The 15224-nt window shown below is 28.1% G+C and overlaps 1 protein-coding gene across 1 annotated transcript; it reads left to right on the forward strand.

Moving 5' to 3' along the window:
- Window positions 1–6831: 6831 nt before the first annotated feature.
- Window positions 6832–10637, forward strand: PT1 (Phosphate transporter 1). The gene is given in 2 exon segments (NM_001247432.2): window positions 6832–6971; window positions 8776–10637. A coding segment is annotated over 1 exon segment (1617 nt). The 5' UTR covers window positions 6832–6971; window positions 8776–8786; the 3' UTR covers window positions 10404–10637.
- Window positions 10638–15224: the final 4587 nt, after the last annotated feature.

Here is a 15224-nt window from a genome sequence, read left to right on the forward strand (position 1 = left end):
ATAATATGGTGTGAGCTATTGTTCTATTCTAGATCAGACTTGTACAATTTTTCCCAACATACTTCACGCCTTTAAAACATCGTCTTTATATCTTACTTCAAGCTATCTAGATTTGTTTAAACATTTTTACAATCAATATGTGATATTGTTCGCACACTAATAGAAATCCTATAAGTTTTCATCACCAAAAGAAAACCCTATGTTAGTGTCAACCTATATATATACACCAATACAAAAGGTTTTATCAATAATCATTTCTTACTTCACCAAGCCATTTAAACTGTGGGGTATAGAACAACACAAATTTTATTCTTCTTTAATAAGAGATTTCATCAGGTTCGAAGACTAATTAATAATGAATTTTTTTCCGATAAGAAATGCTAAAACCCCTACATAATAAATTTCTTATGTAAGTTAAATTAATCGATCCAGTAAATCTCAAATATATTCAAATACTTAACACGGTTTAATGGTAAGTCTAATTCAACTTAAACATATTCTAGCTATTATAAACCATATAAATTTAATGGCAACTACTTTTCCCAATAGGAGAATTTTTTTGGTACAAAATAATTACAAAAAATTTAATTAATTATGGATACTAATTGTGCCTATAATGACATCATGGCTGGAAGCTAAGCTATAGTTAGGTTTCCACATTAACGGTAATTGTTTTTAGGATAATTTGGCATGTGAAGATCGATTTTTTAAGGAATTTTGTTCTTTTTAATACTTTATTTATTTAATTCAATTTATATGATATATATATTTTTAAAATCTATCTCGAATTAAAAAGAATGATATTTTTCTATTATGAGAAACAATTTATCAAAATTTTATTTTTATCCTTAGTAAAATTATATGTAACCAAACAATATAGAAATAGTCAATTAGAATTTTAGATCACAAATTTCAAAAATCTCATTTTTCTTTTTGAGTTAATCCATCTTTCTTACATGGTTAAACAAGAATCATCCTAATTCTTAAAATCCATGTTGGATCTCATACAAAATTGCATACGCACCAGATATAAGGTAAGGTTTGAAGACTCAATTCTTATTTTTCGAGTTAGTTTTCTGGGTTGAATTATGCTTATAAAAATCCATTTTTTTTTACAATAAACGTAATTATTCGGCTATAATATATTATAATGTAGGTTAAATCAATTTTTCTATTTAATAATGTTTATATCATAATAAAACATCAAATATAATCAAGTGGAAATTTGTCCATAACAAGCAACAACTTACAACACTTAGCTAAGGATTATAACAAGAAACAAACCAATTTTAATTATTACACGTTTTTTTTTGTCATAATTAGAAGGGTAATTATGACTATATTGCATGAATTTGTTTCAAAATTAAAATGGCAATAACTTTTTTCTAACTTATGTTTAGCATTTTTTAGAAGATTTTAGTTAAGTATTTTATTACTAGTTTGAACTTTTGAAGATAATTTGTTTTAGTTAATCTATTAGCATAATTTATTACCTTTGCCCTACAAACTAACTTCCATTTGTTTTCTTAATTAAGTGTTTCCAAATTTATATAAATGATTTCGAATACATGCACACATAAATTGAACATCTTTTAATCTAACTCTAAATGTTATATTCAAAATTTACTAGTGATATCGATTATCACAATTCACAAGAAGCTGGAATTCGATCTATCACGTACATGTTGAGTTCGATAGTGATTGAGGCTTTATGCGGAAGTTTAAAATTGCAGATCACAACGATTTTTTTAATCAAGACGGTGAAAAATTAGATAACAAAAATTTATACTAAAAACATAATATTATTATATAAAAATTAATATAAAATGAAAATATTAAAATTGCTGAGAGAATAAATATCTGTTCAAATAAAACTCTTTAATGACTACGTCGTAAATTATATTGTGTTCTATTATGAGAATATGAATTATAGATCTCCAAACTTTTTTTTTCTAAGAAAAAAGTAACCAAATATAAAAAAAAAATTATTTTCCAATATAATAAGAAAAACAGAACTACAATATATAAATTTAAATTAATCAATCTTCTAAGTTTCTACAAACTATTTATCAATTTGAAATAACTCGTCCAAATATCAACACTGGCATACTAATTAAACAAAAACAAAAAAAGATAGTGGAATCCATATTGTTGGGATCAATTAATTAATAAGTGTATAAAACATTCGAAAAATAATTATAGTTAGAAAGTCAAACAATATAAAATGGATATTAAATTCGATACAGGAATTAGAAACACACCACGGAATTATCACTCACTATAATTAGAAATTATACTCTAAAATTGTCCCCTTTCTTATTTTCCTAATTATAATATTTTATCGTAAACTCCAACAAATGGGATGATAATTATTTTTTCGTTTCATTCATTTTTACTCATTTAATAAAAAAGATAATTATTTTTTTGTTTCGTTCATTTTTACTCGTTTAATAAAGAAAATCAAGAGATAACTTTTTGTTTATTTAGTTCTCATAAGATATAGTCATTTTCCAAAACATAAAATTTATTATATTTAACTATAAATATAATTAAAAAAAATAAAATTCCATTTTACTTGCCAAATTAATACTGAACAGATAAAAATAAATAATATATAACGATATAAAAATTATTTTCAATAAATTTCCGACTCAGATAATATGTAACCAAATCAATAAGAAACAAATATACGAACAAATGCCGCTTAAGTTATAGAATGTGAACAAGCTTTTAAAGATTTTTAGAAAAACTTTTTTATGATCATTATATTATAATATAGTTGACATAAAACTGTCATATGACAAATAAAATATTTATAAAAGAAGTTCTTTTAATAATTGAAAATAACATGATAAGTCTGACATTAGAAAAGGACAAATTATAAAAAATTCTTTATACTTGTAACAACTAGCATAGCCCGTTGACTTGAGACTTTATAATTTCACAATAATAAAACACTTTTTAGATTTTTAATATAAATATATTCGTCCTTGAAAAAATGATTTTTCAAATAATGTTCGATTTAAGTTTAATATATACTCATTATTATAACATTACTAACAGAATATTAGCTTATCGTTTAATGTTTGTAAAGAGTTATCAAAATTTAAATAATAGTTTAATATTTTCTCATAAAATTTTAAATGATAATCTATGAGTTTATTTATAAATTTTTTAATTTTTTTGAATTAAAACGTTTGATTATAGTCTAAAACGTTCATACACCCCAATAAATAAATAAAATTAGCAGTAATAATATGTTTTGTTGTTATAATATATTTAGCTATGACAATAAATATGCATATTGATAACCAACATTTTGTATAAATGATGCTAACACTTTATTGGCTCTGAATATAATGACATTAATAAAATTTTCTTTAAATATTTCTACGACAATAAAAAAAAATATCTATATTTTCACAACAATAATAGTCCCCACCCATCATCATCAAGTGGCCCACTTAATGTACTAGTAAGCTTAAATTAATGTTATTTAAATTACATAATTAATTAATTAATCACCCTTGTATGCAAGATGAATTATTCATGCTCTTTCTAATATAAAACAATATTTTTTTCCCCTATAATAGAATTCAAATAATTAAACTTGTCATGTTCATTAATCGGCGACACGAAAATGTTAAATTGTTTTAAAATATATTAAGGGCCCGTTTTGGGCTTAATAAAAACAGCTTTAAAAAAGTACTTTTGAAATAAACAGTTATGCGTTTGGATAAAAGTGCTGAAGTTGTTATGCCAAACGTGAAAAGGGAAAAATAGAAGAAAGAGATGTTAGGGTTATATGGGTAATTTGGAGATTGTATAAAAATATTAAGGGAAAAAACATAAAAATATGATCAACTTAAAACAGCTTATAAGCTAAAAAAAAAAAGCACCCCTACCTCAGGCTTTTAACTTTTGGCTTAAAATAAGTTTTTTTTTAACTTAAAATAAGCTATTTTGAGTATTGCCAAACAGTTAAATAAGTCAAAAACCAGCTTTTAAGTCAGTTTGACCAGCTTTTAAGCTGAGCCAAACAGACTCTAAGTCGACTAATTATTTCTCAACTAGTTTAGTTATAGAAAAATGTATCTATTGATCTTATCTCATTTTAATTGAAAAATAATTAAAATTATTTTTGCAGTTATTGTATGCAACCGGGAGAATGGATTAACGGCTAACAATGGGCTTAATTTAAGGGGTTATCAGTAATTTAAAAAGATTGAGTGTGAAAGTGTATGTGATTAAAGATTAATTAATCTAATAAATGAATATACATTTCTCACGTCATTGAACTAATATTAAAAATATAATAATAAAGAAAGAAAGGTGATTTTTTTTTTAAAAAATGAAGGTAAATATGTATTTGTAATTAAAGGTAATCTATTTCTTATTAATCAAATGCTAATAATAACAACAAATTATTAGCAAACTATGCCCGAAATCTCAGAGACACACTTATACTATACTAAGGTCCTATTACCTCGTTGAACTTATTTTATTAATAATTTTCTACTCTTTTTCAGCCTACGTGACACTATTTGTGGGCATAGGAAATTATTTATAAAATAAGTTCAGGGGATAATAGGACCTTAGTATAGTATAAATGTGTATTTGAGATTTCGGGCATAGGTTAAGGGGATACTAGTGTATTTTTCCATTTAAATATGAAACGCTCAAAATTAAGCTGGTTTAAATCATATTTTCGATTATTAACTCTAATAATAATAATAATAATAATAATAATAATAATAATAATAATAATAAAGTAAAACAAATTTCTTCAGCATTGTATCATTTCAAAATATGCCATATTTCATTTTCAAAAGTTCAATTATATAAGAAAATTTTGTTCTTCTTTTTCTTCCTCCTATTTTTAGCACCTTTTCATACCATATATAAATCATAAATAAAAAACAATCTGCAAACGCAAGCACCAAACAAAGTAAGTTGAAACGCCCACATAGTTTTACCTAGCTTTCAAATATTCTAAATACTTATATATGATAATTTTTCTAAAATTTTATTCTTCGTTTCGGATATTTGTATTAGGGTTTTTACTATATCAGATTTTGCGCTTTACATAACTCATATTTTTGAAGTCAATTATCTCTTAACAAGATTCTTTTCTATTTTCAAAAATCAAACTCAAGACTCTGATTAATAATTAAATTTCGACCGTCAAGAATCACAACATGTCTACTACTATACTACTATATTACTTGTAAATACATTATATTTTGACTTAAGATATTAACAAAAGATTGGCAAGCATGATAGCCTCAACCCCTCCCTCTAAAAAATATATTTTTGTCTCCATCAAAATAATTTATCTACTCATCATATCAAATTTTGACTTCAAAAACTCAATATATATAGGCTTATGTAAAATAATAAAAATATTGAAGTAAACGAAGACTATCATATAATATACATATTTTTTTATTTTCAGCCACACTTAACATATCCATTTGAAAATAAAAAATAAAAAATGAGTGACTAAGGAAATATTTTTTAAAAAGAGAAAAATGTAAACAGAGATTCGAAATATATGATCTAAGTTGGAAATTGGAACTTTTCTAACAAAATATTAGGACTGTTAGTTGAGATTTAAGTTTATATATATATATATATATATATATATAAGGATTTTTACACTAATATTTATTGGACTTTTTATTACATGATTACGTTAAATTAGATATTGTTAGGTAAATCCATCGTTACATTGAGAATGAATTGATATTTTGCTGTTTTTAGAAAATATATAGTTTACGTATATATTTTGATATACTATTTATATCATATTATGCTATAAAATTCCGTCTTTTTGATTTTAATTAGAGTAAAAGTATCGTAAAGAAACATATCAAGATCACTATAACATACATAATAATAATTTAATTATGATCTTTTAAGTGTATTTATACTACAATAATGTTGATTATCTCTCTTTTACCATAGTACTATTCTAAAATAATATGCATGTACCAAGATTAATGTAATCAATAAGTACAAGTTGCGAAAAAATAAAATTTGTCTATTAATAAACTTACATTTAATATTTTGGAACCCTACTATTTTTTAGGGAAATATGAATATGGAAACTCTAAATAATTACCCTATTATAACTTTTGGATTATAATGATCTCTTATAGTAATAATAGTTAAAGCTACCTCATCTATCTCTTATCTTGTACTCATATTTCAAGCTTTTCCAAGATTTGTTTACAAAAAACAATTAATAACTTTAATTACAATCATCCAAATCAAACCATATCACTTTTTAAGTAATTCACTTAATAAATACTCAACCAATCAAAACACCAATAACAGCATCAACAACCGTTACAACATATTCAGTATAATTCTATAACTAAATTTGGTAAACCTTAAAATATATAAACTCATACCTTAATTCTACCTTGACCCAAAAACAACAATTACAACATATTCAGTATAATTTCACAATTAAAATAATATATTAATATGAAAATTAAAAAAGAATAAAAATAATATGGTCAACACTAAAAATAGATGGAAATAGGGTGATCCGGTGAAATACGTGTCTATAGGAGTCTTTTGACTTGCTTAATAAAAAAAACAATATTCAAAACCTTCTTGATCATGACACGTGTACTAAAAATCATCTTTTGGACCCAATTAGACACGTGGCAAGATCATAGTGGTTCAAATCCTATAAAGAAGGTTAATAGAAGAATATACGATAAAAAGATGCCTTTTTCGAACTCCCTTTAAATACGGCACTAATTCTCCATATTTCTCTTCATTAATACTTTCTTTTAAGAGATTTCAGATTCAGTGAATTAAAAATAAAAATGCAAAATAATCCAAAGTTTTGATTTTTAATTTTGGGTATTTTTGTTGGAGTTCTTGAACGTAAAAAATAGACCAAATCTTGAAATTTGGTTTTTTTTTTGGTGGAAATTGAAGATTTACTCTTTAAGGTTAGTGTAAAGATCTAATCTTTTTTAAAATTTTGTTAATTTTCTTGTGTTTTTACTCCATGCATTTGTGTTTTTTATGGAGAAGTAGTGATAAAAATGAGTTCTTGATTGTTTATTATGGTGGAAATGGAGGTTTTGATCAATGGGTATCTGTTTTTGTTCATACCCATATACTGATTTATTATAAAAATATGAACTTTTTAGCATATTGATGATTTTTTCAAGATTTCATTTTATATGGTTTGTTTCAGGATCAAAGAAACTGATTTCCCCCTCTCTAAACACCCCCAAATGAAAAAGATTTCGTTCTTATTACTGTGGCTTAATAGTACTTTTTACGTAACATACACATAAATTTCATATAAAAAATTAAAAATTTCATATATAAATTTTCGATCCAACTTAAAGAGTAAGGTTTGTTTCTTCTGGTGTTGAAAATGGGAACTTGTATGGTCCTATATGTATAGTTCTGTTCGGTATACACTGGTTGTGAAAAGTACTAACCTGTCTTCTAGATTTATGGATCACATGTAAATGTTAGGCTGTTTCCTTTATATTTTTTTGAAAAGTCTTCACTTTTTTTTCTAAGAAAAAATAAATAAATACTATCTTTTAATATTTATATAGCTCTGCATGACTTCATAGTATGGACTATATATAAGTAAAACAGGAGTTTACTTGTTTTCTTTTAATTATTGGTCTTTGGTAGCAACTTTAAACCTAATATTTACTAATATCAACCACTCCATATGTTAAAAAAATAATATCACTTGTTTATACTTTTTAAGTAAATTATGTATCTTTGTGATGCAATCATGCCACAAATTTTTTGAATGAAACTGTCTCTCTATTTACTATTTACTACAAGGTAGAGGCAAGGCTGCGTTGATGATTTCGGAATTGAGTTATGATTGAACGACTAGGTCCTTATCATCTTTTTAGACTTTACTTTTGAGATTACGTTCGGTTTGTGATGATATCATCAGCCAGAATCTCAAGGAATCTGTGTATCTCTATCTGGAAATAACTGTTGTTAGTAGTAAGCACTGTATAGCTGATGTGATTTTAAACCACTTTTTTTCTCAATTTTGACTATTTAAAGCTGAGGTTGTTTATTGATTTCACATATACACTATAGTTTTATAATACTATGTCACAACTTTAGGTTACCAGCTTTGAAAAGTAGCACACATGCTTAGCATGTGTCATATTAAAACTAATAAAATAATAGACAGAAAACAAGACTTTTTGTGGCCCCCCTTGCTTTGTCTTTATCAAGAAGTCAATTTTCTACCCCCCTACAGGACAACTTACAAATTTATTAGTATTAATTATTCAGATAAGGTTTGATTAATGCAATTCCCAAATATCTTCTTATTTTTGTAATGTTATTTGAGTTTAACTTGTGTGTACTGACAGTGACAATGTAAAGCAATAGTAAAAAGTGGGATTAGTAACCTTGAACAATAAGTATGTTACTTGTTACAACAGGTTAAAATATATGTTCTTGTGAACCAAGTATACTAATGTTATAAGTGATGTAAGTTAAGTCCTTATAATTTACATAACCTCTTGTTTGATCAGATTTGATTTATGCAATCCTAAACTACCTTTTTGGTTTGTTCTGTTATTTGAGTTTAACTTGTGTATACTGATAGTGTAACGCGGGAGTAGTAACCTTGAACACTAAGTATGTTCCTTGTTATAACAGGCTAAATTATATATTCTTGTAAAGAATGTTTACTATGTTAGTGATGTAAGTTGAATTGTTATAATTTACACCCTCTTGTTCTGTTTTTTGCAGGAAGTTTAGTCATGGCGAACGATTTGCAAGTGCTAAATGCACTAGATGTCGCGAAGACACAACTGTATCACTTCACAGCGATTGTGATTGCTGGCATGGGTTTTTTTACTGATGCTTATGACCTTTTCTGCATTTCTATGGTCACTAAATTGCTTGGTCGTCTTTACTACCATCATGACGGTGCATTGAAACCTGGCTCTCTGCCCCCTAATGTTTCAGCAGCTGTTAATGGAGTCGCCTTCTGTGGCACCCTTGCTGGACAGTTGTTCTTCGGGTGGCTTGGAGATAAAATGGGAAGGAAGAAAGTCTATGGAATGACCCTTATGATTATGGTCATTTGTTCAATTGCCTCGGGGCTTTCATTTGGCCATACACCAAAAGGTGTTATGACTACGCTTTGTTTCTTCAGATTCTGGCTAGGATTTGGCATTGGTGGTGATTATCCCCTTTCTGCCACCATCATGTCTGAGTATGCTAACAAAAAGACCCGTGGAGCGTTCATTGCTGCTGTGTTTGCTATGCAAGGTTTCGGAATTCTGGCTGGTGGAATGGTGGCAATCATTGTTTCTGCAGCATTCAAGGGCGCATTCCCTGCACCAGCATATGAGGTTGATGCTATTGGTTCAACAGTCCCTCAGGCTGATTTCGTGTGGCGTATAATTCTCATGTTTGGTGCAATCCCTGCTGGACTTACTTATTACTGGCGTATGAAGATGCCTGAAACTGCCCGTTACACTGCCTTGGTCGCCAAGAACTTGAAACAGGCAGCTAACGACATGTCCAAGGTGTTGCAAGTCGAAATTGAAGCAGAGCCAGAGAAAGTTACAGCTATTTCTGAAGCAAAAGGAGCCAATGACTTTGGTTTGTTCACTAAGGAGTTCCTCCGTCGCCATGGACTTCACTTGCTTGGAACTGCTAGCACATGGTTCTTGTTGGACATTGCTTTCTACAGTCAAAACCTTTTCCAGAAGGACATTTTCAGTGCAATTGGATGGATTCCACCAGCACAAACCATGAACGCGTTGGAAGAAGTTTACAAGATTGCAAGGGCACAAACACTTATTGCTCTTTGTAGTACTGTTCCTGGTTACTGGTTCACAGTTGCATTCATCGATAAGATTGGTCGATTTGCAATTCAGTTGATGGGATTCTTCTTCATGACAGTCTTCATGTTTGCCTTAGCCATTCCATACCATCACTGGACTCTCAAGGATCACAGAATTGGCTTCGTGGTCATGTACTCATTCACCTTTTTCTTCGCCAATTTTGGTCCAAACGCCACAACATTCGTCGTCCCTGCTGAGATTTTCCCAGCCAGGCTTAGGTCCACATGCCATGGAATATCAGCAGCAGCAGGTAAAGCAGGAGCTATGGTTGGTGCATTTGGATTCTTATACGCTGCTCAGCCCACGGATCCAACAAAGACTGACGCCGGTTACCCTCCTGGCATTGGTGTGAGGAACTCGTTGATCGTCCTTGGTTGTGTTAACTTCCTCGGTATGCTGTTCACATTCTTGGTTCCAGAATCCAATGGGAAGTCATTGGAAGATTTGTCGAGGGAAAACGAAGGGGAAGAGGAAACTGTAGCTGAAATAAGAGCAACAAGTGGAAGGACAGTTCCTGTGTGAGTTTTAGACAAGTTATCAGTTAGTATACACTACAATGCAGTTTGAGTTAATTTGTGGTATTTGGGATTAGAAAGAGATTGTTTGTTGGTTTGTTATAAGAAGATGGAATAAGCTCTTATCTTTTTGTTTGTTTGTTTGGGTAATTAAACATTATTACCTTACTTCTGCAAATCTCAGAAATTCTGAGATTATATAAAGTAACCAAAGGAGGTTCTTTGGTTGTCTATCTCTTTTTATAAAACATTTCTTGACTCTATTTTTTATGTGTAAACAACTTGTTTTTTTTTAATCTTCCCTTTTTATGTATAAACAACGTGTAATCAGAGATTTCGAGTTCGAGTTTCTGGATATAGAATCATCAATGTTATGAAACACTTTATACCTCTAATGTGAGGTTATTTTGGTGTGAGTTTAAATTTAGTCAGGCTTGGGGGTACCGGACATGTTAAGCATATCAATAGCTATAATATGATCCCAACATTGATGGTGGTAGAAGGGGTAAAATTTATTCGCAATGGATGTATACATCAATTCTTCACATACCAACAGAACCTCCTCAAACTACAACTGACACAGAAGCTCAACCTACTAGTTTTATAATACACGGCTCAAAAGGCTCAATGTTCATAGTTCAATCACACGAAACAACAAAACAAATCAAGTAAATCCATCTCAATATCAAGAAGATTAATCACACGAAACAAATACATCAATCACAAGTAGCAAGTAAGCCACACATTAACATAGAAATACATCAAATCACAATAATCAATTTCTTACCATCATTTTCCATTGGCACAATATCACTAGGCAAAATCATTTTCCATCGACTTTATATCAAATCACTAGTCGGAATCATTTTTCATTGGTCTTATATAATAATACTAGCCGGATTTGACCTCGGCATAATAGCAATCATCGGAGAGTCCTCGACATTATAATAATCGCCGGTGAAGACCTCGACATCATAACACTCACCGATAAAGACCTCGACATCATAACGCTCATTGGCAAAGACCTCAACATTATAACACTCCTCGACAATGATCTCGACATCAAGACTATATCATGTCTCATCACAATGTTTGACAAACGATGCACACAAGCAATATCACAACATATGAAAGAGACAACAATTCATGCAATTCAAGAAGTCCACTTTCATGCTATTAATCATTTCATCAATCAATAAGGGTTACAACAAGGTAATTCACAAACATTATGATCACCTCAACGTCCGATTAAAAAAACAATCTTGATCAATATAATCAAATTCAAAAGTTAAATCGCGATAAAAAAAATAGTACAAAACCATAGAAGAATACCACATAATCCAATCACTAAGACGGTGGACTCTAATTCGTCTACATATGTTGACAATTCATATAATGATCAAATTTTAATAGTGACAGTAATATTAACTAAATATGAGCTTGGCCTAAAAATAAAATATTGGGTGAACAGCTTACGTTACGTTGTATCTACAAAAAACAAAAAAAAAAATTCCTTAATCTCTACGTTAAACCAAAGGAAATGAAGAACATAATGTACTAGAAATATAATTAATTTGTTTCTCCTCGTAGTTTCGTTGAATATTCTTGCCAAAGGGCGCGGAGTCAAAATATCATGAAGGGTTTATTGAAAAATTATACTGTATATTAAAAGTCAAAATTATTTTGTAAGTATATATAGTAAATTAGTAGAAATTGAATATCTTTAGTTTCTATGTGTATATATATACCTTTTTATACTTTGAACTCCTTAATAAATATTCTGATTTCGATACTAATCTCGCCTGTTATAAATTTATATATATGTTCTTTAATTTTAATTATTGCGAGATGAGAAAATTGTCTAATTTGACTAGGTGGTAATCAACGTTTTCATCGTAGAATTAATTCTGTTAATAGCAAAGATAAATACGAGACGATTTATAAATAACAAGATATTAATAAATCAAAAATGTAACGGAAAAATAAAATTATGCAATTTCAGATAATATAGACAAATTTGATTTTTTTTTCCCTGGTTATTATATTAATGTTCAAATTCATTACTAATTTGTTCCTTGGGCATATATAGTAGTGACTATTATTAATTTCTACATAGAAATTTCCATGTTTTTTCCTCCTAATTGAATATTCTTCTTTAGGTGGGGAATGGTCTATTATTTGTTGGTCTGTTCTTTGTTCAAAACAATAAATTAGGAAATTTAAAAATTTATTTTAATAAAATAAAATAAAATAATTTCTAAGTCCATAAAATTCTTGTGTATCCTTAATCAGAAATATCATATCCGAGCCTTATACGTAAAAGGAATCTTAATCTTATTGAGAGTAGTAATTTTAAATAGATCATACAAAATATAATTTAAATTTAATCAAAATTTTAATATAAATATCGAAAAGTAAAAGAAAGAAAGAAACCTAGCTGATAAATATCCTGTTTTGTGATATCAGGCAAAACCTTTTTTTGCCGTGTTTACTGTTTATCTGTCAATAATTAAATACCAAGAAATTTCTCATTTTCTTCTTTTTATTTATTTTATTTATTATTAAAAAAGTAGTTAATCATACATTCTCTTACACACAAGATGTTACTACCTCCGTTTCACTTTTAATTGTTATAATCTTCTTTTATGATTTAAACTAAAAAAAAAATTGTCTAATATTTTACTATATATTTTTTATCATAATTGATATGTCAAAATGGAATCTATCATATTTTTTATATGATTTTTTAATATCTAAATTTTTTGTTTATAATATCGAATTAATGTAATTCAATTTAACTTTGAAAATCAATCAAATTGACTTTTGAAAAACGTAAAATGACAAATAAAAATGAATACAGAAGAAGTAACTATCTTGAAAATTAAGTAAATATCTTTATACTATAGTCAATAAATTATGAAAATTAGGTAAATATCCAGGGGCGGACCCAGTAAGTGAGTTCGGGTGCTCGAGCACCATTGACTTCGATATATATATATATATATATATATATATATATATATATTAAAAATTAAATGAGCACTCATAATATGAAAGCAGTTATGGACGCGCTGGTTTACGCATGGAAACAAGAGGCACGCAAAGCACATTGGCAGAGTTTGAATCCCACCCGCCCCTTTTTTTCTTTTCTTTTTGCAGCGAATTTTGCACCCTTTTTTTCTTACACTTTTTCCTTTCCTAATTAAGGTTTTTTTTATTAATTTTTTTTATTTAAGAGTTTCAGTTAGTATATTTTATACTATGTGATTGCTAAAAGGTTTATGTTAAAGGAAATAAGCACCCACAATTTTTAAATCCTGAATCAGTCACTGTAAATATCTTTATACTATAGTCAATAAAATAATTTATGAGACTCGTGATTGATTGATTGAGACAATATTTCCCTTTCTAGTATGTCTATTTCACATAGAACATATACTATCGTTAAGAACAAAAATGTCAATTAAAAGGCCACAAATGTTGACTTATATAACATATTACTCCTGCGGTATTCGTACGCAATCGATTTTTGAAAAATAATTAAGCTTATGAATAAATATAATTTCTTGCATAAAAATAAATTATAATTTAAATATGCCACGTTTTACCGAAAAAGATTGATTCTATTGATTATCAAGAAAAAAAAGAACTTCACCATACTAGTGTTAGATTAATCTTAGTCTTATTATAAAGTGAACTTTATTCTATTTTTAAACTTAGATTAAAGAGTTAAAAAGTTGGACTCTACGTGTTTAACTTGTGAAGTCTAGACAATTGTTAAACTTGATTAATTATAGGGTTAAATAACCCAATTTTTGTATGATTCAATAATTAGTTATGTGTTTACAATAATGATTTGTCTATAATTTTATCATTGTTACAAGAAATTTGCTTGTGTACACTTAACTAAAAATAGTATTAAAACTATACTTTTAAGTATACTCAAAACGGTATATTCCTGTTATCTCAAAATATTTATCGTGATTCTCTTTTATACGTCTTTTAAGAATTATTAATTAGAAAGAATATTATAAGTATTTTAATTACCTTACAAATAATTTGAGTTAATTATTTTCAAAGACCATAACAGATAATTTGAGACCGAGAGAGTACACTTTTTAATAGTGCTTAGGTAGCAACGAGGATCTTTTATCTGAATTGAACTTTGTCATGTATGAATAATAATGAAAAAGATACTTACTAAAGAACACCATAATTTAATGTGCATATAGTTTAGGCAAAAAATAAATCATAATATGTAAATATTTTTTAACTTTATCTCAATTAACATTTTATATTGTTTAACTTTGAGTTTGTACAAAATAATTACTTGAATTTGAATAAAATTAAATAAGTAGACACGTATATCCTATATGCAAAAACGATAATATATCTAGTGAAATCCCACGAGTGGAGTTTGGAGAAGGTATTAGAGTGTATGAAGACCTTATCAATTCCTTGTAGAGGTAGAAAAGTTGTTTTAGAAAAACAAATATGTTCGATTGTATCTCACTCGAATTATCATGTCGGATGTTTATATCTACCTGTTTAACTTTATACAAATTTAAGTATCTACAGATATACACCCAAACATAAATATCATTTCAAGTTGAAATCAAATTAAAAGAACATACTTATGTGTTATGCCACGAAGAAACAGGCTGTTCCTTAAGATGTTTATAAATTTAAAATAGAAAAAAAAAACTTAGAAAACGTAGTTGCATTCTATTGGAAGTATCTAACAACTATCCTTCTTGTTCTAATTTATGCAAAGTCGGCCGAATATACCCCTTTCTATGACACCACACACCTTTCATACTATATATTT

Source organism: Solanum lycopersicum, chromosome 9 (genome assembly GCF_036512215.1).
Source record: "Solanum lycopersicum chromosome 9, SLM_r2.1".
Lineage (NCBI taxonomy): Eukaryota > Viridiplantae > Streptophyta > Magnoliopsida > Solanales > Solanaceae > Solanum > Solanum lycopersicum.